We start from the raw sequence: 24,568 nt of genomic DNA, 5'->3' as shown, positions 1-24,568 counted from the left end.
TCAGAGAGAATTCTGATATCTTTAGATTATTATTTTCAAGCAGAAAATTGCATGCTTAAGTTTTGTAATTAGTATTATTAATTTATTATCTAATATTTAGTATAAATTTTATTTTTTTATTTAAAAGTTTATTTATCTTGTTATCTAATATTTTGTTTTTATATTTAAAAATTTATTTGTATTAACGGTTTACTATTTTTCAAATAGAAAAAAATTTTAAACATATAACTATTAAAATCGACGGTAAAGTTGTCGCTTTTAAAAGTAAAATAGACAAATTTAAATAATTAAATCGACGGCAGTTGTGTTGATTTTATTCAATCATATTGACGGTGTTGTCGTCGATTTTATTAAACATATTATAGACAAAAATGTTATTGATATTATTGAGTTAAATATCGACACAAAGGCCGTCGATTTTATTGAATCAATTATCGACAAAAATGTTGATTTTATTGAGTTAAATATCGACACAAAGACCGTCGATTTTATTGAATCAATTATCGACAAAGAAGGCGTCGATTTTAAATAATAATATCTACGGTATTGTTGTCGATTTTAGTAAGAATGTAAAATTCTCACTCCCATATTACAGACGGAACAAATGTCGATTTTATTAAAATATTATCGACGGCCAAGAAAGCCGTCGATTTTATTAGCATTTTGAAAAATCGACAAGCTTTATAGTGACCAATTGTGCCGTCTATTTTGTCATCGAATTTCAATATTATCGACGGTTTAGCCCTCGATTTGGCCGTCGATTTTAACGACGTTTCTTGTAGTGGTTATTCAATTTCTAATTGTTCTGCTATGAAAGAATGATGTTCTATTGAGTAAGTTTGAGATGTGTAGTTTAGAAATAAATTTCTTGTGCTAAATTTGATGTTATGTGAAGGAATAGTAATAAGAGACTTATATAAGTAGTTTAAATGGTATGAAATTTGATTACTTATAACGTAAAATTTATTATGATTAATAATATTATTATGACATTTGTAATATGAATGTTTATTACAAATTAATAAATTAATAAACTAATAAAAATTTATAAATTAATTTTTATTGTATTATAAATTAATTGTTGCGTTATAAATTTATTGTATTATTTATAACGGTAAAATATAATAAATATAGGAATATGAATTCAATGTATTTGTAGGTTACAAATTTATTGTATTGTATTTTTTTAGTTTTTTATTCATATATTTTATTTTTTTGCTGATTTGAAAATAATAGTTGATTTGGAATTGAGTGGTTGATTCTAAAGTTTTGCCAAGTAAGCGATATTGCTGACATGGCATTAATAGGAGGAAAGAAATTTCTCAAAAGTAATGTGGATAAACTTATGTATCTACTTTTATATATTAAGAATATTTATTATGGTTAATAATATTATTATGACATTTGTAATATGAATGTTTATTACCTTTAATGAGTTATTTATTAAAATTAATAAATTAATTGTTGCGGTTATAAATTTTTTGTATTATTTATGATGGTAAGATATAATAAATATAGAAATATGAATTCAATGTATTTGTAGGTTACAAATTTATTGTATTGTATTTTTTAGTTTTAATTTATTTGTATATTTTATTTTTTTTGCTGATTTGGAAATAATAGTTGATTTGGAATTGAGTGGTTGATTCTAAAGTTTTGCCAAGTAAGTGATATTGCTGACATGACATTAGTAGGAGGAAAGAAATGTCTTAAAAGTAATGTGGATAAACTTATGTATCTACTTTTATATATTAAGAATAGATTATCTATTTGTGCACCTAGGAATACCTATTTTCCTACGAACTTCCCAACCCTCGAAACTCACTATCTCTTGTATATCACATTCTGCATACTTCTCTGAAAATATTATTTTAGAAAGAGCCTCTCATTGTAATAAAAATATTGTGCTTTATTATTTGAAGTAATATTATTATTTGCTTTGTTTTTATAGTAGGTGAACTTAGTATATTTTTAATATGATACTTGCGTGGTTCATCGTCTTCAACCTTACAGTAAGAGTCTAAATAATAAAGTATTTTGTCAAGAATGCTCATTACCATTAGATACCAATAATCGTTCTCTTTGATTTGGATATATATATATATATATATAAAACAAATAGGATATAATATGTTTAAGTACAAGTTTGAGTACTTTTTATTATAATAAAAATATTCTAATAATTAATTAGAACTTACAAATTGAAGGTCACGGGTTGGTGGCATATAATGTGCATATTTTTTCAGTAGATTATGATTCTCCATATGTAACGACATGTCATCCTAAGTATATTTGAGCATAATGGTTATTTATGTTACTTAGTTAAAATGAGTCAATCAAGATTTTGACTTACTGCAAATGATGGTGGAAGGAACTAAACATTCTTTAATTTTTTTACGTTAATATTTGATGTTATCTTTAATGCCATCAATTTTATTACCAGTTCTGACACTTGCTTTCCAGCTCCGAGACAAAACAGATCTTTTATGGTTATAGTTGTGTCGCGAATATGAACCAAATCATCTCTAACACAAAGCCATCATGTTAGACACAGAGATAACTAAAAAATATGGCAAAAAAAAACCTTACGCTATATCATTATTGGCAGCAAAGATGTATATAGTCATATTGACAAAGCCCTCACTCAACCTCATATCTTGTGGTGATTTGAATAAACAATTAAGATTCTGGACAAAACAAAGAGGTTATCTATAATATACATATTTGAATACTATTTCCAAAATTTATTTGTAACTATATGAAATATCTTTGGAATAGAAGTTGACTTGAAAGCCATTTTTTGTTGTTTCACATAGCTCGTTAACCGTGCATTGTCTATGTTAAAAGTTAAAGGCCATTTGCGTACTCTGGTTTCCGCCAGCTTGCTTGATAGTTGAACTTTGTGCTCAAGTTTTGGCATTTTAGTTGGTTGTGTAAATGCCATATTTTGGATAAATGGTGGATTATTGACTCTTGCCAATTTGTCCTTTTGCCTTACAAACTTACTCGGATGTTCTTGCACAGTTTTATGGGTTTTGCTATTTGTTTGAAAATTCAGCCTTGACTTTGGCTTTGAATTTTCTTCTCCATCGACACATGTTTGCATCCCTTTGCAAAACGATGGTGGTAGATTGTGCAAAATCTCAACGTCCTTATTTTCGTCGGATACTCACAATTTTTTTACTTTACTTGCAACGGATAAGAGTTCTTCTTTGTTACATCACCACAGGATTTATTCTTCATCTCATATAGGTCCACATGATCAAATTCTTCATGATACTTCTCATCAATTTTACATTGAAAGGCGGTTAGCTTATCAAGTGACTTTTTCGCCATCCACATTATTTTCTCCATCTCATCAACTCTCTTGGATAAAGATTACATTATAAAGAGAAAATTAGCATTAGTATATATAAATAACATTATAACTTGTCATGAGTTTGGTATATTACCTCTATTGCATATAGTATTTGTTTCAACAGAAAAGTTTTAATAATCTCCATCGAAAAAGATTCAATATGATCGTCTACTACTTTTTCTTCCATTGCTCTACTAGATTGTAATTTTAATTTTAATAAAGATAATTAATAGTGTTCTATACATGAGTGTTTATATATAAGAACAAAATGATATTTCACACAACTAATTTCTTTTTAATAATTTAAATTTGATAACCAATAATTTATGATTTAAATTTAAATTAAAAATAAAAATTTATCCAACTTTAATTACTTTCCACGGCCAAATTTTGGTCTCCTTTTCTTTTATATTAAAATAATAATAAATATGAGGTAATATTTTAAATATTAATTTTTTAAAAAGATAAAATTAAATTATTTTATACAATTTTATTATTTTTAATTTCTTTTTATCTTACTCTAATTAGATAATTTTAAAAAAAAAGATAAAAATAAAATATTTTTAAAATTATTTTTTTATCTTATCTTATTTTTTGTAACTGAATTTGTTATATATTCATCCTAAAAAATTATATGGTACAAGCAAAATACTATCTGAGTGAGTAATAAAATATTATTCCAATAAAAAATATGTAAGTCAAGAACATGTTTAACGATCTAACAAAAAGGATCGATAATTTAGAATCGGTAATTCATGTTTTACACCAAAAGATTGATGTTATCATGGCACAACAAATAACTTTCACAAATAGTAGTTTGATATTGGATCCTACTATAGTAGTGATCTTACTAGTATCTTACCAATTTAACTCAACAACTTATTCTATTCAGATATCACTCGTGAAGCAACAACTACATCTAGTGGGCAACCACATGTTAGAGTAGGAGCTGTATTGTCAAAGGTAACCATATATTTTTTCTTCTTTCTTTTACTTTTTTTGTCTTTTTTCTTTATTTTTTAGTTTAATACTTGAAACTATTTTTTTTAACTGCAGCGGTAGACACTTATTGCATTTAAGCCTACACTTTTGATGATGTTAATCGAACTTCAGGCTAATGTTGCAGCCTATATTTTTTTAGATAATCCGTATGTGTGATTTATTTTGTGTAATATATAATAGTTTATAAATTCTATGTTTCTCCTGGTTAACCATTTTATGACTTTGACAGTTCTAAAGAGTTGGTAATCTTAGATGAAAAGGGTTATAGAAATACATTTAGATGTCTCGTGCTAGAGAAATGTATCGAATTACGAGTAAGTTTAGAAGTTAATGCACATTATACTTTTTCTTGTAATTATATTTTTGTGATTTGTATTTTACTTATAAACATATTTTACATATAAATGTAACATATTGTAAGTTATAAACTTAGCTGCACTTATGATGACACGTGTATTTCGACGTAGGAATGAAGATCCAATTTGTGGTTCATGTTTGAGCATTTTGCAGTAAATTTATCCTTATAATATTTTTAAATTATTAGTTAATATTTTTCTCTAATAGTTTGTATGAATATACTAATTTATAAAGAATTTCTATTTTTAGACTAAACCATGCCATGTACTCATACGAGTAAAGTTTATAATTAAATAATCAATTCTAAAATAGTTGTTAATTTAAAACATATTTTTGTTTAACAAGTATTTTTGTGTTTGCAGCGATATGCTTTAAGCGACAAACACAAATCGGCCGAGGTTATCTTTGATTTCTTTGGTCCTTATATGTGACTGAAAGTTAACCACGTCATTAGCGTACAAGTGACCAATTTGTTTCCCATTAATATACTATTTTATTTTCCAAATGTTTATAATGATATAAGGTTAATTGCAGGTTTTTATCCCTATCTATGAGGAACCACATTGGTATTTGGTTATTGTTGACTTTACGAGTCGTCGCCTAATCTTATTGGATTCACTGCCTTATGTCGGAAAACATCAACCGCGCAAAAGGAACGTAAATAAAGTGGTAATTATTTTTTCTAAATCAATACTCAATCATCTTGAATCGCTTAATAATTTAACAATTTAAATAACCGTTTGTTGTTACTAGTACTCTTATTCCATTTAAATCATGTACAATTCACTCTTGTACAGGCAACTTATTTAGAAACGATGTTAGATGATCATATTTTTTATGATTATAAGTCTAAAGTTGTAGATTGTTCCACTTTTTGGCCTATCACACTTTTTGTCCTATCCATCCAACAAAATAGATCGTAAGTCTTGTCAATATTTTTTATTGAATATCATAACAAATTCAATAGTTTATATTTTATATGTATATAATAATTATTTGTTGAATACTTTATATTTTAGGAATGATAGCGGAGTTTGGGTGATCAGTTTGATGAGAGAATGTATTTTACAAGATGACTTCAATATTCAGGTAATATTTATAACAAAGTATTTTTAACATAATTTTTTTAACATATTTCTAATTAAAATTATATTATTGGTGCTCTAATCAGATTAACGACTCTACACGAATGAGACTTGCCGTGGATCTGGTTTTAGAGGAGTACAACGATTTATGTCTCGTAATCCAAGAGAATACTTGGAAATATAGGAGCACAGTGGAAGCAGAGCATGAAGATAGTTGGGAGTGAGGAATTATCTTTTTGGATATTTTTTCTATTTTCTTTGAAAGACAAATTACTAAACTATTTTTCATGAGTTTATACACTAATTTATCTTTCTTCTACATATTACAATTCTATATTACTAAGTTTTTATATCAGTAACTAATTATTGTTGAGTATGATAGATACAATATAACTTGATCCAAAAAATGAACAAAAGTGAAACATATCCTGAATTTATAAGATATAATTGATCTAATTTAAGCCATTGTTAAAAAATATAATAGAAAGTTAAAAATACAACACCAAAGCTAAATTTCATAGCAATTGAACCTTCAACTTTAACTCGACTTTTTGAACTAAAGAAGTAAACAAAAAATAAAGGCTACCAAGAAAACGAACTCACTTCTTTATCCATATTATTAACAAGTACCAAAGAGAGACAAAAAGGAGGAAAATACAGGCTTGCTCGCGATAATACTTCCAACCAATATCAATCCAGAATTTTCTATAAATGAAGATCAAGAAATGCATTTTTAGTTTCTAATTCTGAACAGGGTGTACTTTGCAGCTTTCATCAAAGTCGGTACGTTTCTACGTCCATAGTATATGAAAAAGATTTCATCCATTGATCATAAATTGCTACAGTCCAAGTTCAGAAGGTAGCTGATGCCATCTTGGCGTTTCCTCATCAAAAATGTAGGTCAAGGGTGACATAAGAATGCCACTGCCACCAATATGCATTAAACGAATGTAATCAACATGAAAATGAGTATGAGAATCATAGATGAAAGGAAATTCACATAGTCATTGTTTTATACCAAGTTCATGTAATAATGCTAGCCACTGCTAGTGGCAGTAATACATCATGTAGATTAACATTTTATCCCAAATCAAGGCCCAATTTGGATAAATAACTTAAATAAGTTCTTTTGAAAGAAGAGCTTAAAGTAGAAGTACTTTTATTAATAGCAGCTATCTGAATTTTTAGTTATAGAAGTACTTATTTAAAGTTGTAACATTTGGATAAATAACTCAAAAAATACAATTTTTTTACACAAAAAAATATATATTAAAATAACGATGATAACAAATACTTTTCAATATTGAATGTTGATTTTACATAATTTAATCACTAAGATTACAATCGATTATCCAATTGATTCTTTATTTATTCTCTAATTAGTTCTATTTTTCTAGCGCTTTCAGCATTCGGTTCTTCCTATGTAATATCATTAGAAACTAGTTCTTCTACTTCACCTCACCCATAAGGGTGTTCTTGTATGTGAATAGCAAAAAAATTCTAATTCACAATAATCTTGATGATAATGCCAAAGAAATTATTGTGTAGTTAGTGTTTGCTGTTTTATTGTGTATGATATGGTAGGTGAAAATAAAAAACAAATGTGAAATATGTGTGAATGTATATTTTGTTGCTGTTTTTTATTTTTTTTAATCCTATTAGAACTCCCTTCTCCTTTATTGGGGTCAAGTACTTGCTATAACTAACTATAAAAATAATAGTAAGCTGTACAAAAAGCTATGCATTAACTTTTCAAAAAATTAAGAGTTTTTCTTTAAAATGGTGCCAAATATGTGTATTGTGACTTTTCATAATTTAAAAATAAAAAATAACTTCTGCTACTTCCGAAACGGGCTCCAAATATAATTGGGTTATTTGGACTTGTGTCATTCAGAATAACAAGGTTTCATATGAAATTCAAAACAGATGCTTTGAAAATAATGTAAAAACTCACCGCTCTTAGCTACTGTATAGACTTGTATAGTGCCTTCTTGGGTACTTATCACTATGGCATAGTAGTCTGCTGTTACCTTCCCATCCCATTTCTAAAAAACAGGACTTATAATGGGTCCCTATAAAAGATAATCACATGTTCCTCTTAAAATTGAGAACAAATTGTAGTGAAAAAACAATGATACTGCTTATAGTATATAACAAACTTTGCTAACGCAAAAAGCAAATGCGGTAAGAAAAGCTCCCACCAACGAAGAAAATAAAAAATGAAGGTAAGGGATTCATTCTGAATCACACCTGCAACCCATATAATGATGGTTTGACTCAATACTCTCTCAACTACTTCCTTTGCACTACTTCCCTTCATGTTTGCAGTGACCTGCCAAGTACAAATTTAGTAAATACAATGAAAATGGCATCGGACATTAGATTTTGAGCGATGAGATACACAATGAATTATATGCACCGTAAATTGCCCAATGGCCCTCAGATGTTCCTCTAATCTTTATAGTATCTCATGTGTCCTTTCCAGTATTCCTGTCCGTTGGATCATTGATTTTTTGCTTGCAACAAGAACAATATAGAGGAAATTCAATTGTCAGATTGAGAGATAATTTATCAAGGCAAATGCAGAAGCAGTCATCCGAAGACTGGAACTTAATATTATTCTTGAGACTAATAGATCATGATAGTCAAGGTCAAAAATAAAAGTTAATGGCTGCTAACCTAGCTTTCCAACATAGTTTCACCTTCAATTTCCTTCAAATTATTTTCTCTCAACATGGTCCCATTACTCACTAGGTCTAAGAAGGCATCAGCAATTCCCATTTAAACGAATCAAAGGCAGAAAAATCAACCAGATAAATATCATGTCCATCAGGTTCATTTATCAAGCGTAACAAATCGGTAAATCAAATCAATGCATTAAACCAGAAAGTTAACATTCAGAAATTTAAACTATATATGTCACAACTTTATGCTAATAGATTCAATATTATGATTCCTAGTGCTTCCTAAGTATTAAGATTATCAATTCTACTCAGACGAGGAAGCCATTAAAAGAAGGAAAGACTTAAAAAGTGGTGAGAGATGCATAAATCAATGGTTTCACCCGTACCAAGAGAATCACTCAGGTATCTATTTCACCTGGAAGCGTGTTGTCCTGGCGACGGCAGCGTGTTGCGCGGCGGCGGAAGCAGGTTGTGACATCGTCTGAGGCGTGTTGCAGCAGAGATGATAAGCGAACGAGAGATACAGCAGAAGAAGAGGATGAGAGAGTGACAATGATTGAAAGATGAGGAAAAACCCTAGCAGACCAAATGTTTCTCTTCTCTGAATCTGAAATTAAAAGGAAAATGAAAAAAATTGTAAAAGCAAAAATTTGATGGATTAATATCTAATTATTAATTTTTTCAAAAAAAAAGATGGGATATATTTTGTAATTATTTTGTTGATGGTTAATCATACTTCTACATAAAAGTAGAAGTAAGGAATCCATGGCCATAAAAATTAACTTGTACTTATAAAAATTAAAAAATTTAATATAATTTAATATAATAAGTCAAATTTATCCTTAACAAATTATTGGTGTCAAATTTTATTTTCGATCAAAATTCTCTTTCTATTTATATATTTTATAATTATTTTAGATGTTAAAATTTATTTTAGTCAATACAAGATAATGCCAGATTTGGTAGTAGAAACACGGAGTACTTTTGTGCAGGATAGAAAAATACATGATAGGACTTTGATTGCATGTGAAACTGTGCAATGGTTTGAAGTTAAGGAAAAAAGAGCTCGGCGATTATTAGACTAAACTTCCAAAAAGCTTATTATCAGATCAAGCGAAACTTTGTGGATATTATTTTGCAAAAGATGGGGATTAGCCGTAGATGGAGGGAGTGGATAAAGGAGTGTGTGTATTCTGCGTCTATGTCAATCCTAATAAATGGCTCTCCCACTAAACCCTTCAAAATGGAAAAGGGTCTACGATAAGGTGATCTACTTTCTCACTTTTTTGTGCTTGTTATGAATGTTCTACATAAGATGATTAGAGAGGTGGTGCGGAATGGATGCATTGCTCTGTTGTTGGTTAGAAAGGATAACATTGATTTGTCACATTTGCAGTTTGCGGATGATACTATACTTTTCTATCCTTTTGAATAAGAGACGATCAGAAACTATAAGCGGTTGCTACGCTGCTTTGAGATGATGTCAGGGCTGAGTATTAATTTTGACAAGTCCAACTTGATTCTGGTTAATTGTGAGCAGAGTTGGACACGACAGATGTGTTAGCTGTTGGGGTGTAAAGAGGCGTCTATACTAGTCAGATATCTTAGTATTTCTTTAGGGGCGAATCGAAACCAGTGATTGACAAGGTAGAAGAAAAGATAAGTATGTGGAAAGCAAAGTCTCTCAATAAAGCGGATAAGTTGATTCTCATTAAATTTGTTCTTAATAGCCTATCTATTTACTATTTCAACTTGTACAAAGGCCGAAGACAGTAGCAAAAGAGATAATATCCTTACAGAGACGCTTCTTGTGGAGTAAGAAAAACAGGAGGAAAGGGATGTTGCTAGTGAAATGGAAAGTTGTATAAGCCCCGAAAAAGGCAGGAGGGTTGGGAGTTGGTGACGCGGTAATTCGGAATACAGCGTTCCTATTCAAGTAGTGGTGGAGATTTTCGAAAGATGATTGTTCCCTTTGAAAGAGAATTGTATACTTCTGTAATAACATGAATCCTTCTGAGATGATTTGTAATCAGCCTGTACCTACAAAACGGGGTCCTTGAAAGGATATTTGTCAACTACAAATCAAGGAGCCACAAATGAGAGAGAAGATGATCAGGGACTTGGCTATGAAACTAGGGAATGGCAGGATAATCCGTTTCTGGGAGGATAGCTGGTTACCGTGTGGTGCTCTGAAAATTACTTTTTTAAGACTTTTCTCAGTCTCAAATCTTTAAGAATCTGTCATAAGAGATTGTGAATTCTGGGATGGGTTAGAGTGGATTTGGAATTTCCAATAGCGACGAAAGTTGTTTCAATGGGAGCTGGAACTGGTAAACCAGCTTCATGTGGCTCTACAATCAGTGAACTAACAACTGAGAGAGAGGACAGAGTGGTCTGAAAATTTGATTAAAAAAATGTTTATTCTACTAACTCATTTGTGTAGGTGTTGCAGTCAGAGGTACTTCTGGTGGTTATCACAAGCTATAGCTTTACTAGTACTATTTGGAGAGGATTCGTCCCACCAAGGGTTGAGTTGTTTACTTGGTTTTTACTGGTTGGTAGGGTGAATACAAAGAAAAGGCTGTGTAGATTAGGTGTTATTGACCAGAATGATAACATGTGTGTATTATGTCATAAGTCTATTGAAATTGTTTCACTTATTCATTAGTTGTGAGCTCACTTGGCAGGTGTGGGGTGCTTGTTTGTTCGCTCTTAGAAGGTTATAGACTATTCCATGTACACTTAAGCAACACTATGAAAATTGGACGGATATATCAGTGAGACCGATGGAATGGAAGCGGTAGTTGGTTGACTTTTTTGCGATTATCTAGACAATTTGGCTAAAAAAAATGATAGAATCTTCAGAAATCAAGGTTCAAGTGTGGTGGACATTATCAACAGATCCTTTACAAGTTACGATGAATGGATTGGTGGTGAACCCTGTGGTTATTGATGGCAATACTGGAGATGACTAAGAGTTGTTATTTTTAACGCTATGTTTTTGTTTCTTCTTCTTTTGCTCCACCTTATTATGTTGAGTTTTTTACTTCAAAAATAAAACAATTGTTATTTGTGTTTATTAAAAGCATTTTTATTTTGATTTACAAAATTTTTAACTTTTAAAAATTTATCTTTTAAAATCAATTTTAATAAACTACTTACAAAAAATAAAAATTTTTATCAAACCAAAGCTAAGCACATCGATTATCTAAATAAAATAGTGATGAAAGCTACACGAAAATAGAACTGATACCAAATAGGCGAATACTAGAATTTTTTGGTGACTGAAATAAACTAAACAAAGAAAAACAAAACAAGGAATTACTTAAATAGAGGGACAGTCTCGTTTAAGACTATTCTTAAACTCCTCCCAAGGTGAAAGAAGCTCCACATGCGAAAGTTGTAACTTCATCGCCATCTTTGCCATAGTATTTGCCACCGTGTTTGCATCTCTCATAATCAAACGAAAGTCAACACTCCAATTTCAATGCATGATATCTCTTATTTTGAGCACCAATGGATCAATAAACCCAAAACCATCTTGAGTAACAAGATTAAATACTTCTACACAATCCGTCTCACAAATAACATCTCGTTGACCCGTATCCCAAGCTAAGGGATATCATCTCCAAATAGTAAACAATTCTCCTTGAAGAATACTATTACTCTCAATCATTTCCAAACACCCCATTTGCCAACTTCCATTACAATCTCTAATAATACAAGCAAAACCAACACTATCACCCGAACCAAAATAACTAGCATCACAATTAATATTAAAAGTACCAATGGATGGGGGGTTCCAAAAACCATTTAGAGTAGAGGGAAGGGACATACGTTGTAATTCAAAAGTATTCCTAAGCTCCTTTTCTGAAGTTAATGCCAAACAAATCACTTTTTTTGGAGGCCAAGTTTCATGGGGATTAAAGATGTCATTATTCCTTACTCGCCATATCCACCAAAGTCCCAAAAAAAACTTGAACGGATGCTCTCTGCTATGATACAAGAACAAGTTCTTCAAATCCAAAGGATGACCAAAAAATATCCAACATATGCCAAACAAGCTGAACTTTTGGACAATCCCGAATACAATATAAAACTAATTCCTGACTAGAAAGAAATATTGGACACCTATCCAATTACGACATCCCTCTTCTAAAGCGAAAATTTGCAGTAGGAAAAGCCTCCTTCAGACACAACCAAGCCAAAAATTTATGTTTTTCCGGAACAAACTGACGCCAAAGCCAAAGCCAATTCTCCCGCTCCTTCCAACCAAACAGCTGCTTACACAACTACAAGTAACCATTGTGTAAGTCATAGGCAAATACAAGAATGATAATACATGAAAGTAGAATAAAATACGAAATATCCCAAGTTCGTAGTACTTTAAACCATCTATTTGCTTTACTAGAATGATAATACATGAAAGTAGAATAAAATACGAAATATCCCAAGTTCGTAGTACTTTAAACTATCTATTTGCTTTAAGAGCTTCGGGTTCGTCTATAAACCAACATAAACGAAAATGTCATAGCTTTGAATTTAAGTGCATCCAAATTGATTTCGGACTCCTATTTCTCTTCACTCTACTGTTGAATTCATACTTAACTCCGCGTAAGGACTACGGACCTGGTCTATCCCCCTATTTGGTTACTTACTTTAGCAAGTGGCCACCATCAATCAGTTGAACGGATCATTTGTTTCTTCAAACAAGGGAAGCAAAAAATCACATATATTCAAGACCCTCAATATAAAGGAAACATCAAATCTAAAATCAATAATAAATTTCCAAACTGTACATTTCATTTCACACAATACAATAATAATAATAATAATTAGCTAACAGCTTGCCTTTCCAAACACATCAAAACTATGAACAAGATTTGAATGAAATCACCTTGTACCCTTGAGCGACCAAACAGCAAGACTAACCTCTTGCTCTGATTATACTACAATCCTAGCTTCCTAATTTTTCTCCTTATTGGTGTGCGTCAACTACTACTAACCAATAATAATAATGCCTATGGTAAAACAAAAAGAAACCCTGCTCAATCTTGGAACCATCTTATTCTTATTCTCTGTCTGCTAGTCTGCTACTGTATGAAACGAAAGGGGAAAAAAATCACAGGTGAGAGTTCTTTTAAGTCATCACTGTGTACTTGCTACCGCCCTGTTGTCTCTTGGCGAGGTCTTGCTGCTGCCTCTTGGTATGAGCGATGTTGTACTCTGTGTCTTCTTTCGTGAGGTACCTATCAACTTGTGAAGCAGCTTGGCGTCCCTCCGAAATTGCCCATACCACGAGGGACTGGCCACGGCGACAATCGCCAGCTGCAAAGACACCTTTCACACTGGTTGAGAAGCGACCATAATCTGCCTTGAAGTTTGACCTGTTGTCTCGCTCCATACCCAATTTCTCTGCAATTGTCTGAAAAATAGGAGAGCAATAAGATCAGTGATGAACAACATCTTAATAGATACACTAGAAATCTAGAATCAGTACATATCTTGCAAGAGCTTATTACAATCATCTTATTCGTATACTTTCTCTTATAATTTGAAGGAGAGCCTTAGAATAATGATGAGTTATTCTTTTGTGACTTCATGGTCACAGATTCAAGCCTTAGAAACAGCCATTATTGATGTAATTATCATATTAGATTGTGTAATATTACACGATTTAGGTATAACCCCGGATCCTACACGTTATGGTAGTCTGGGCTGCCCTTAATTTCTCTTACACAAGGGTATTGCTGAGATTTGCCCGTTAAACATTGAAAAAAGAAGGCATTATGTAAATACTTACAGATTCAGGGCCAAGGAATCCCATGGCAAGTAACACTAGATCAGCCTCAATGATTTCCTCACTGCCCTCAATTTCCTTAAACTGAAACTTCCCTGTCTCATCCTTCTCCCAGCGGACTCGTATGACTTCAAGTCCCTTCAAAACTCCATTCTCATCTCCCACAAACCGCTTAGTCAATACCTCATAAGATCTTGGATCTTTGCCAAATTTAGCTGCAGCTTCTTGGTGCCCGTAATCTATACGGAATACGCGAGGCCACTGTATTCAACAAACATTCGATGGTTAGCCATCACCTTCAGAAAGTAATGGCAATCAAAATGTCCAATTTCTCAAGCAGTTAACGTTTGCTAATGAGGCTGCAAAGAAACAATAAATATTTACAAAGCAATAGATCTAACCTGTGGCCAAGGGTTGCCTGGTGCCCTAGTTTCGGGTGGCTGTGGGAGAAGTTCAAGGTTTACTATGCTACTACACCCATGACGAATGGATGTCCCTATGCAATCTGTGCCCGTATCACCCCCACCAATGACCACAACTTTTTTGCCCTTTGCAGAAATGTAGTTACCATCTTGTAGATTGCTGTCAAGCAAGCTTTTAGTGTTTGCATGAAGAAACTCCATGGCAAAATGAACTCCTGACAACTCCCGCCCAGGAACAGGAAGATCCCTGCATCAAAAAATTGAACTTGTTTAGTTGCTTTGAAGCTTCTTCCAAGTTCCAACGACAATTCCTTTTTTTAACATGCTTAAATTCTAGACAAAATCAAACTGAATATATAAACCATAACAATGTGTAATTATGAGGACTCCTGCAATAGGTCACCTTGGTTTCGTAGCTCCGACAGCTAACACAATAGCATCATTTTCCTCTTGAAGCCGACCAAGAGAGTACATAGGATCATGTCCAACATTCGCATTCACCATAAAATTGACTCCCTCCTCTGCCATAAGGTTGACCCGTCGTTGAACTATATCCACCTTGTCTGTTTTCATGTTGGGAACCCCATACATCATAAGCCCTCCAATCCTGTCGGCTCTCTCATACACAGTTACTGTGTGTCCCATTTTATTCAGTTGATCAGCAGCTGCCAACCCAGCTGGTCCGCTTCCAACAATGGCAACTCTTCTCCTGTGTTGATAAAAATATAAACAAACGAGGAATCACTATACAACAACATGAGGATTATACATTTGTAACTATTTGGTCAAAACTCAAAAGGAAAACCAGACATAATGAAAATGGATCTGAAGAGTATGTTATCCAAATACATACCCAGTTCTTTTGGGGGGAGGCCGTGGCACCATCCAACCCTCCTCAAATCCCTTGTCTATGATAGCACATTCAATGCTTTTAATAGACACTGGATTCTCAATAATGCCAAGGACACAAGAACCTTCACAGGGTGCTGGGCACACCCGACCAGTGAACTCGGGGAAGTTATTTGTCTCAAGAAGCCTTTCCAATGCCTCGCGCCACCTATTTTGGTATACTAACTCATTAAACTCTGGTATTTTATTTCCAAGAGGACATCCAGAATTTTCCTGAAAGTTCATGCAAGCATCATTAGTTTCAAAATCGGTATTTATTGAAGAGTGAAAAAAGCAAATCATAACCGAGGAAAGAAAACCGCAAGCACACCTGATGACAGAAAGGAGTACCACAGTCCATGCAACGGGCTGACTGGGTTTTCAGAAGTGGGCCAGGCTTCGACTCCTCCATCACTTCCTTCCAATCGTTCATCCGAACATTAGGATCCCTATACTGAACACCTTCACGCTCATAAGCAACAAAACCTCTATGTTTAACTGCATCAGTGACTCTACTTGGTCTCTTGGATGATTCAGCCTGTTCAACCTTCTGCACATATTCAAAGACATCAGCCGACTAAAACTATACACACAATTTCACTCTTCATTCATGGTTAAAACGAACAAGAAAGTAAACAATATCACTAGATCCCATTGAGAGGAATCAATCATCAACTCTATTTGGCAGTGTTATCAAAAGGTTTGCTTTAAGAAACTACCACTTACAAGACGTAAAGTAAAGAGCACACACGAGACATTTCTAAGTAGGTATGCTAATATTGATGAAAATATAAATTACTGATGAATGGTGACACTACATTTGGAAGCTCTTTTTATATCTTTGTATTTTCCCTCTCTTTAACTTAATTATTGTTTATTCCATAAAAGGAAAAAAATATTAAAACAAACAAATAAATAAAACTTCTGATAACCTATATGAAACCAGTGGCACTATAAAATAACACGAGAACGAAAATGTAACAATGAATCAATCAATAGCCAGATAAAAGAAAAAAAAAAGGAATATATATAGTTACCTGACTTGGCTTCCCATTTGAAGATGCAGCAGCCATTTTCTTAAGCTCTTCAAAAGCATCTTTCTCATTCAGTTCTGCTTCATCTGGCCCCTCTTCTGCAATTGCAGCAGGCGAAGATGCGTTTTTGGAGGCTTCCTTTGACTTCATACCAGCCAAAACACGTTTGTACTCCCTGGGGAACACCTTGATAAATTTTGGAAGAAGATTTTCAAAGTCAGAAAGCACTTCTTTGGCAAGCACGCTATCTGTGTGACGCTGATGTTGTTGTATCAACATTCTAAGAGTAATAATATCCTCCTCCTCCTCAACCTTGTCCAAATCTACAAGTTCCTGGTTGCATCGAGATTGGAATTTTCCATCCATATCAAGAACGTAAGCAATTCCACCACTCATTCCTGCCGCAAAATTTCGACCAGTGTTTCCAAGGACAACTACTATCCCACCAGTCATATACTCGCATCCATGATCTCCAACGCCTTCAACTACCGCCTTAGCCCCAGAATTACGCACACAAAATCTCTCTGCGGCCATCCCATTGAAATATGCCTCACCACGTGTAGCTCCATAGAGTGCCACATTACCAATTACAATATTAGTCTTTGGGTCAAAGGTACTCTTCTTTGGAGGATATACTACAATCTTGCCGCCAGACAACCCTTTACCAACATAATCATTGCTATCGCCTTCAAGTTCCAGAGTGATACCAGGACAAAGGAATGCACCAAAGCTCTGGCCTGCGCTTCCTGTAAATCTGATATGAATGGTGTCATTTGGAAGACCATCTAAGAGGTACCTTTTGGTCACCTCATGGCTAAGCATAGTTCCCACAGCACGGTTCACATTATAAATTGGACTTTCAATGTATACTGGGAGACCCTTCTCCAAAGCAGCATGGGACAAACCAATGAGCTTATTATCCAAAGCCATGTCCAAACCATGATCTTGTTTTTGCACACAGTATTGAGCAGCTTCTGGCCGCAGTTCAGCTGCAGGTCTAAGCAATAGAGAGAGATCAATGTTCTGCAATTTCTCACTGGTCTTAGTGACTTCTTTATCAACTTCAAGCATGTCTGAACGGCCAACCATCTCATTGACAGTCCTAAACCCAAGCTGGGCCATAATTTCTCTCATCTCTTCAGCAACCATGAAGAAGAAGTTGATGACATGCTCAGGTTCTCCAGCAAACTTTTCTCTGAGTACTGGATCTTGGGTAGCAATGCCAACAGGACAGGTATTCTTGTGGCACTTCCGCATCATAATGCAACCGAGAGTAATGAGTGGAGCTGTACTGAAACCAAACTCTTCTGCACCAAGGAGAGCAGCTATGGCCACATCTCTTCCTGTTTTGAGTTGCCCATCAGTTTGGAGAGTTGTGCGACCACGGAGGTCATTAGCTACCAAAGTTTGGTGGGTCTCGGCCAAGCCAAGTTCCCAAGGGAGCCCAGCATTCTTTATGCCAGTCCACCTGGATGCCCCTGTCCCTCCATCATGGCCGGAGATCAAGACATGGTCAGCATGCCCTTTAACAACTCCACTAGCAATTATGCCTACTCCAGCTTCTGATACCAACTTGACACTAATTCGAGCAGCCGGGTTGGCATTCTGCAAATTTAAAAAAAGGGTTACTAAGCACATAGAAAATCTAAGAGAATAAAATAAATCAAAAGCTGATACAATATAACAGATATTATATGCAAAATATACCTTTAGATCATGAATTAATTGGGCAAGATCTTCAATGGAATAAATATCGTGATGAGGAGGTGGGCTGATAAGTCCTACCCCAGGAGTTGAATTCCTGGTGACAGCAATGTCTCCTACAACCTTGTGGCCAGGAAGTTCACCTCCCTCTCCTGGTTTAGCTCCCTGGGGAGAATATTATGACGTTAATCGCATACTAATACTCATTTTTTCTCAAAAGAGAAATAAAAGAAAGGAAGTACGTGTAAAAGGAACAATAAGCTCAATATTCATAAACATGTGTTGACAATTACCTGGGCCATCTTTATCTGCAATTCATCAGCATTTGTAAGATAGTAACTTGAAACACCAAATCTCCCACTAGCAACCTGCTTGATAGCACTTCTTTTTGGGTTCATTGAGCCATCAGGAAGAGGCTCCATGCGTGATGGTTGCTCACCACCCTCACCTATAGGAAAAATATTATAGTTAAGAATTACAGAAATTTAGTATACTATTAAATAACACACACACACACACACAAAGTCGCCACTTATTGTTATAAGTTTACAAACCTGTGTTGGATTTCCCTCCAATCTTATTCATAGCAGTTGCCAATGTTGTGTGCGCCTCCAATGAGATTGACCCATAACTCATGGCCCCAGTGCAAAATCGTTTAACTATCTCACTAGCAGGTTCAACTTCATCAAGTGAAATCTTCACTGCTGCCTCTTTAAATTTCAGTATTCCTCGCAAGTTGCAAGCCTTATTTAACTCATGAATGATCTTGGAGTACTGTTTATATGCATCTACACTGTTAGTTCTGGCAGCCTCTTGAAGCTTTGCTATAGCAAGTGGATCATTCAAGTGAATTTCACCACCTTTTCTCCAGTGGTAATCGCCAGGATTTGGCAAAGCAACAGCTTCAGCACTCCCAGGAGAGAAAACACGAGGAGGAAATGCCAATTCATGCAATTTAAGAGCATCGCGAGCAAGCATCTCAAATGTTGCCCCCTCAACTCGGCTTGGGGTTCCGGCAAAGCACCTTTCAATTACTTCTGAGGAAAGACCCAGAGCTTCAAAAATCTGAGCACCTTTGTAAGAGGCCAAAGTAGATATTCCCATCTTCGCAAGGACCTTCATCATTCCATAGTTGCTTGCTTTGAAGTACTTCTTGACCAATTCACCTTTTGAGTAGAATTCCCCACCAGCTTTTGGGGGGATCTTTCCATCAACTTGCAGTCGCCAGATTGTCTCTATAGCCAAATATGGGCATATAGCATCAGCACCAAAACCAACAAGCGTGCAGAGTTTCCTTGAGAAGGCTACAAACAATCAGTGCCAGATAAATTAATTAGAGAAAGTGCACTGTATAATGTATATCATATAGTTGTGCAATACATGTATAATAATATATACCTCTATCAGACAGCACAAGGGTGGTGTAGCCAGCATTAATTGCATCATGTGCTTCTGCACATATCCTGTCCAAAGCTTCGTCCAACCCTTTCTTACCACGATCCTTTGAGTATGTGATGTCTATCACTTTGCTCCGCCATCCCCTATAATTCATCTTTTTAATGGCTTCCATTTGTTCAATGGATAAAAGAGGGCCTTTTAGTGAAAGACGGTGGCATTGTTCCTCAGTAATTTCTGTCGGGTCCCCTTCTGGACCAACCATACATTCCATGGAAGTGACTATTTTCTCACGAATAGGATCAATAGGTGGGTTTGTCACTTGGGCAAACATTTGCTTGAAGTACTCAAAAGTAAGCTTCTCCCGGTTAGACATGACAGCTAGTGGAGTATCATTTCCCATTGAACCAAGGGCTTCTGTACCATCCTTTGCCATGGGAAGTAATAACATCTCCAAGGATTCAACTGTATATCTGCATGAGCAGAGAAGAACATAAAAAAACTTCCTTTGTAAATAAGTAGAACTTAAAAAATATCTCTCTCTCATCAGGAGTTGACATACCCAAAAGCTTTCAATGGAGTCAGCAAACCATGAATTCCCATATTTTCCATATCTGCATCATCCCCAGATGCCTGTAACTCGGATAAAATGCAAAGGTGAGAATTGCCTACAAGAAACTCGCAAGAAGTTCGCATGGAACATACTAATACTTACTGGAATCACCCCGGCTATGCTTGGAGGCACTCTTTCAGATTCATGAACAGAGTCAACTATGTCTTGGAGCTGAATCTTCTGATTTTTGAGCCACTCCCCATAAGGCCGTGACAAAGAGTACTGTTCCTTCAAGGCATCATCATTCACAACAGCATGCTTCTCAAAATCTACTAGAAGCATCATGCCAGGATTTAGTCTTCCTTTCCTACAAACGTCTTCAGGAGGAATGTCTACAACCCCAACTTCACTTGCCATTATAACTCGTCCACTGTGAGTGACATAAAAGCGGCCTGGCCGCAGACCATTCCTATCCAATGTTGCTCCAAGATAGTGACCATCAGTAACTGCAACAACATTATATCAGAACCAAATCATGAAGCCTTAACCAAAAGAACATGCAATGGAGGAAAAAGGTATATTTTGAATGAAGTCCAGGAAACTCACATGATATAAGAGCAGGCCCATCCCATGGCTCCATGAGAGCCGAGAAATACTCGTAAAATGCTTTCCGCTGGGGATCCATGTTCTTGTCATTTTGCCATGCTTCAGGGATCATCATCATGACAGCTTCAGGAAGACTTTTTCCAGACTGAACCAAAAACTCGAGCACGCCATCAAAAGCACCTGATGAAGAGGAGGGATAGCATGTCAGCATATGAAATGATTCCACAAAACTAAAGTAAATTCTGGCAAAAATTTCACCTGAATCAGATGAAGTTGTATTCACAATGGGCAAAAGCTTCTTTAACTCATTCTCGGATAGACCAAGCTCCTTGCACTTTAGTAGGCCCTCACGTGCCTTCATCCTACAAGAAGAAACCCCACAAAGCAATCATGCATGAACCCTATGGAACAACATCGTCTTTCTTATTCATCCATTTCACGTACTTTGGGATATTACTTATCCAATTCTTTAATATTGTGGAGCAATATGGTTATGCAAGACATACCAGTTAACATTGCCTCTAAGTGTGTTGATTTCTCCATTGTGGCCCAAAACTCGCATTGGTTGAGCACGATCCCAACTAGGAAAAGTATTAGTTGAGAATCGTGAATGTATCTGCACATCATTTTCCAATGTTGTTAATACTTTGTGGTTACTTATCGTAAAAGAATATAACCATTGCAGAAGATCACGTGTATAAATGAAATTTTCTTCCAAGCACTTCAGTGTGGAGCTAATACTGAAGTAATTGGTAGAAGTTCTGGGAATCCTATTTAATTTTCACCCAAAAGAATTTTTTTTCCCCACCACCAATAAAGATGAAATTGTTCTCCGGACCAACTAATCCACAGAAAGCATCAGCAGAAATTTCTGCAAACATGATTATCCTGATAATGAACGTTCTTACCAACTCACCCATTGCATCCAAGCTAGCATCCAAATTCAAATATTAGTCAAGGAAGCGGAAGAACTTAAGAGATCATTCAAACCTCAATGCCTCAGAAGTCATTCCCCAACCTTGCATCTCTTCAGTTACTGGTTGTTCCCCATGCTGTTTGTTGGAGTATATAGAGTTAGTGGAGAAAGAAGACAAGTTAATGGGTAATATATTTACCAGGGCCATGTAGCTCGTAAACCTTTCATTGCCAAGGTCTGCAAAGTAGTAACCCTTCAACTGAGCTGGTGTTAACTGACCTTTATAAACAACAGTCCTGAAAAAAAGGGTATAACCACGTCAGGTATGAAGATGATTAGAGGCGGAAAGCATAATAATTTACTTCTCATAAAGATAATTTCCTTACTGATAACACACCTTGATGAAAGTGAACATGTATAAAAATCAGCAATGCCATCACTATGGAGATCTAAAGCTGATGTTATAGCGGCATCTGAAAGCTTCCTTAATATGTACATCTACAAGAAAGGAATCAGATATCTATTACGCAAAGACCAAATGGCATCTCAAATCTCACTTAAAATGCATCATTTGAAGTCAGCTGAACCAAAACTTTTCAATAGCCTTTTCCCCCCCTCAACCGATGAAATTTGTGTAAATCCTGATTAGCAAAGGGTTTATTTGAAAATTACTTCTTCAAGAACACAGTTCACCTATATGTTCAGTATTCCATCAAAAAGAATAGTATGCTCATTAATTTTAACGTATGCACCCCATCCATATTATGGATGAAGACAGGTACCTGTCTTTCCAAATCAAGTTTTGATTTGGTGCTTGGCGTAAGAAACACTTGTTCAATCACTGGTTCGGTCTGCAGGGCCGATTTGCCCAATCCTGTATTATCAGTGGGCACAGAACGCCAGCCAAGAACAGAGTGGCCCAGTGATTCGGCAACCTTAAAATACACACAAATTTAAAAAGAAATTGTCATTAGAACTACTATAAATCACAGCTAACACACAATGCAATATGAAATATAGCAAAATACAGTAGAATAGTTTGTCATTGTTTTCATGAAAATAATTATTCCATGAAGCCTGCATGCATGAAATCAACTTCAAAATAATAAAGCAAAAATTAGGAATTAAATACCTTCCTAAATACATTTTTGCTCTCTTCCCTACGACTGTCGGAGGTGGGCAAGAAAAACATGCCAACTGCATATTTTCCAGGAGGTGGAAGCTCAAAATCCACGACCTGCAATAAATCAAGCCCGTTACGATCACCAGCATACTGAGTCAAACCTCAATAAATGAAAAAGCCATATAGTCAACCCTCGTGCTCTTCTAGTTTTTTTCAAGTTCTATAAAGTAACCACCGAAGCCGTTCATTAATGGATAAGTCTAATTCTTGTTTGTTTCCGTGAATTTTATGCGGTGACAAGTTTGGTTTTCAAACGTAAACTTCCAAGCAAAGAGCCAATGAAATTACGATAAAATATTTACTTATTTCTAAGTTCATGAAATTCTGTGGGCGAATCCAATTAACATCAACATTCAACCAAGCGACAGTTATAAGATTATTAATTATATTACAACTTGCTTAAAAATCTAAATAGATAATACTAAATTCTTAGAGGAAAAAAAACAGTTATAAGATTATTAATTATATTACAACTTGCTTAAAAATCTAAATAGATAATACTAAATTCTTAGAGGAAAAAAAAACTATTTTTTCAGATTTCCTTTTTATAAAAATGTTTTTAAAATAAATAAATAAAGAAGAAAGACATATATCAGATGAGCTTAATACACAGAGAAACGCGAATTTAATGTAACCAAAAAAGAGACACAAATTTGCAATAATAAATAATTTATTTAATTTAATTTAATTTAATAATACCTCCGTGTAAAACTGGTGAGGTAGAGCCACAAGAATCCCGGCTCCGTCTCCAGTGTTTGCTTCGCACCCGCAAGCTCCCCTGTGCGTCATGCGCACCAACATCTCCAAAGCATCTGTCACCTACACACAAAACGACAAAATCCACCTATCAAAACGCACAGCCACGTCAACATTCCCTGCCCCACAAAACCATAAACGACACCTAACTGCTAACTCACCGTTTTACGGTTGCCCTCGCCGGACAGCTCCGCTACGAACCCCACTCCGCATGAGTCCTTATCCATAGCTGGATCGTAAAGCCCCATCGGCTTCTCCGGTACAGCAGACAATGCCGACCGGACCACCACCCTCAGCTCCGGCGACCTCCCTGGCCCCTGCGACCGCCACACGTGCAGCCGCTCCGAACCGAGTGACCTGCAGCTCGAACGCAAACGAGTACCGAAGAAGCTCTTCGGTTTCGCCTTCGCCACAGTTCGCACATTGAACTGCGTCCTGCTGCTTGCGATATTCGACGGTAGAGTGCACGCAGACCAAGCCGGAGCCGCTGCGAACGAAAGTGAAGAAGACGACATCGTTTCGTTCAGATTTTCCGTACACGGAAAATTTTTCCGAGAGAAAAAACGATGTGTTTTCTGTTATAGATTTTAATTTTTTTTTTCAAATTTTGTTTCACGTTAGATCTAGGTTTTTCAACCGCAAATCAATCAAACCCAGGCCGTGCGTGTTTTGCGTCTGAGACAGAACGACGCCGGAATAGAAACAGAAATTAGAGAAAAAGAAAAAGGGAAGAAGCGATGTGTTTGTGTTGTTCTGTGTCGTTGGCGCGAAGATCTGTTTGGCGAAAAAAAGCAGAGAAAACGGTTTTCACTTTTCAGAGGGAAA

At 35.1% G+C, this 24,568-nt stretch overlaps 1 protein-coding gene and 1 long non-coding RNA gene across 2 annotated transcripts; both read right to left on the bottom strand.

Moving 5' to 3' along the window:
* Positions 1-6,314: 6,314 nt before the first annotated feature.
* Positions 6,315-9,092, bottom strand: LOC127741185 (uncharacterized). The gene is made up of 4 exons (XR_008002187.1): positions 8,222-9,092; positions 8,053-8,134; positions 7,757-7,874; positions 6,315-6,726 (listed from the first exon to the last, which is right to left on the bottom strand). It is a non-coding gene; the product is annotated as an uncharacterized LOC127741185 (long non-coding RNA).
* Positions 9,093-13,237: 4,145 nt separating this feature from the next.
* LOC107460477 (glutamate synthase [NADH], amyloplastic) lies at positions 13,238-24,568 on the bottom strand. The gene is made up of 22 exons (XM_021128669.1): positions 23,905-24,568; positions 23,687-23,806; positions 22,937-23,041; positions 22,587-22,739; positions 22,202-22,302; positions 22,004-22,100; positions 21,395-21,504; positions 21,147-21,250; positions 20,889-21,068; positions 20,445-20,788; positions 20,292-20,362; positions 19,733-20,202; positions 18,889-19,638; positions 18,628-18,782; positions 18,338-18,499; positions 16,634-18,235; positions 15,928-16,146; positions 15,562-15,830; positions 15,112-15,417; positions 14,688-14,955; positions 14,290-14,547; positions 13,238-13,911 (listed from the first exon to the last, which is right to left on the bottom strand). The coding sequence occupies exons 1-22, from the start codon at positions 24,256-24,258 to the stop codon at positions 13,627-13,629; spliced, it is 6,483 nt and encodes a 2,160-aa protein (XP_020984328.1). The 5' UTR covers positions 24,259-24,568; the 3' UTR covers positions 13,238-13,626.

The sequence above is a fragment of the Arachis duranensis genome, chromosome 8 (assembly GCF_000817695.3).
Source record: "Arachis duranensis cultivar V14167 chromosome 8, aradu.V14167.gnm2.J7QH, whole genome shotgun sequence".
Lineage (NCBI taxonomy): Eukaryota > Viridiplantae > Streptophyta > Magnoliopsida > Fabales > Fabaceae > Arachis > Arachis duranensis.
Note: the sequence above shows the minus strand (reverse complement) of the source record. Positions and strands in the feature narration are given on the sequence as shown.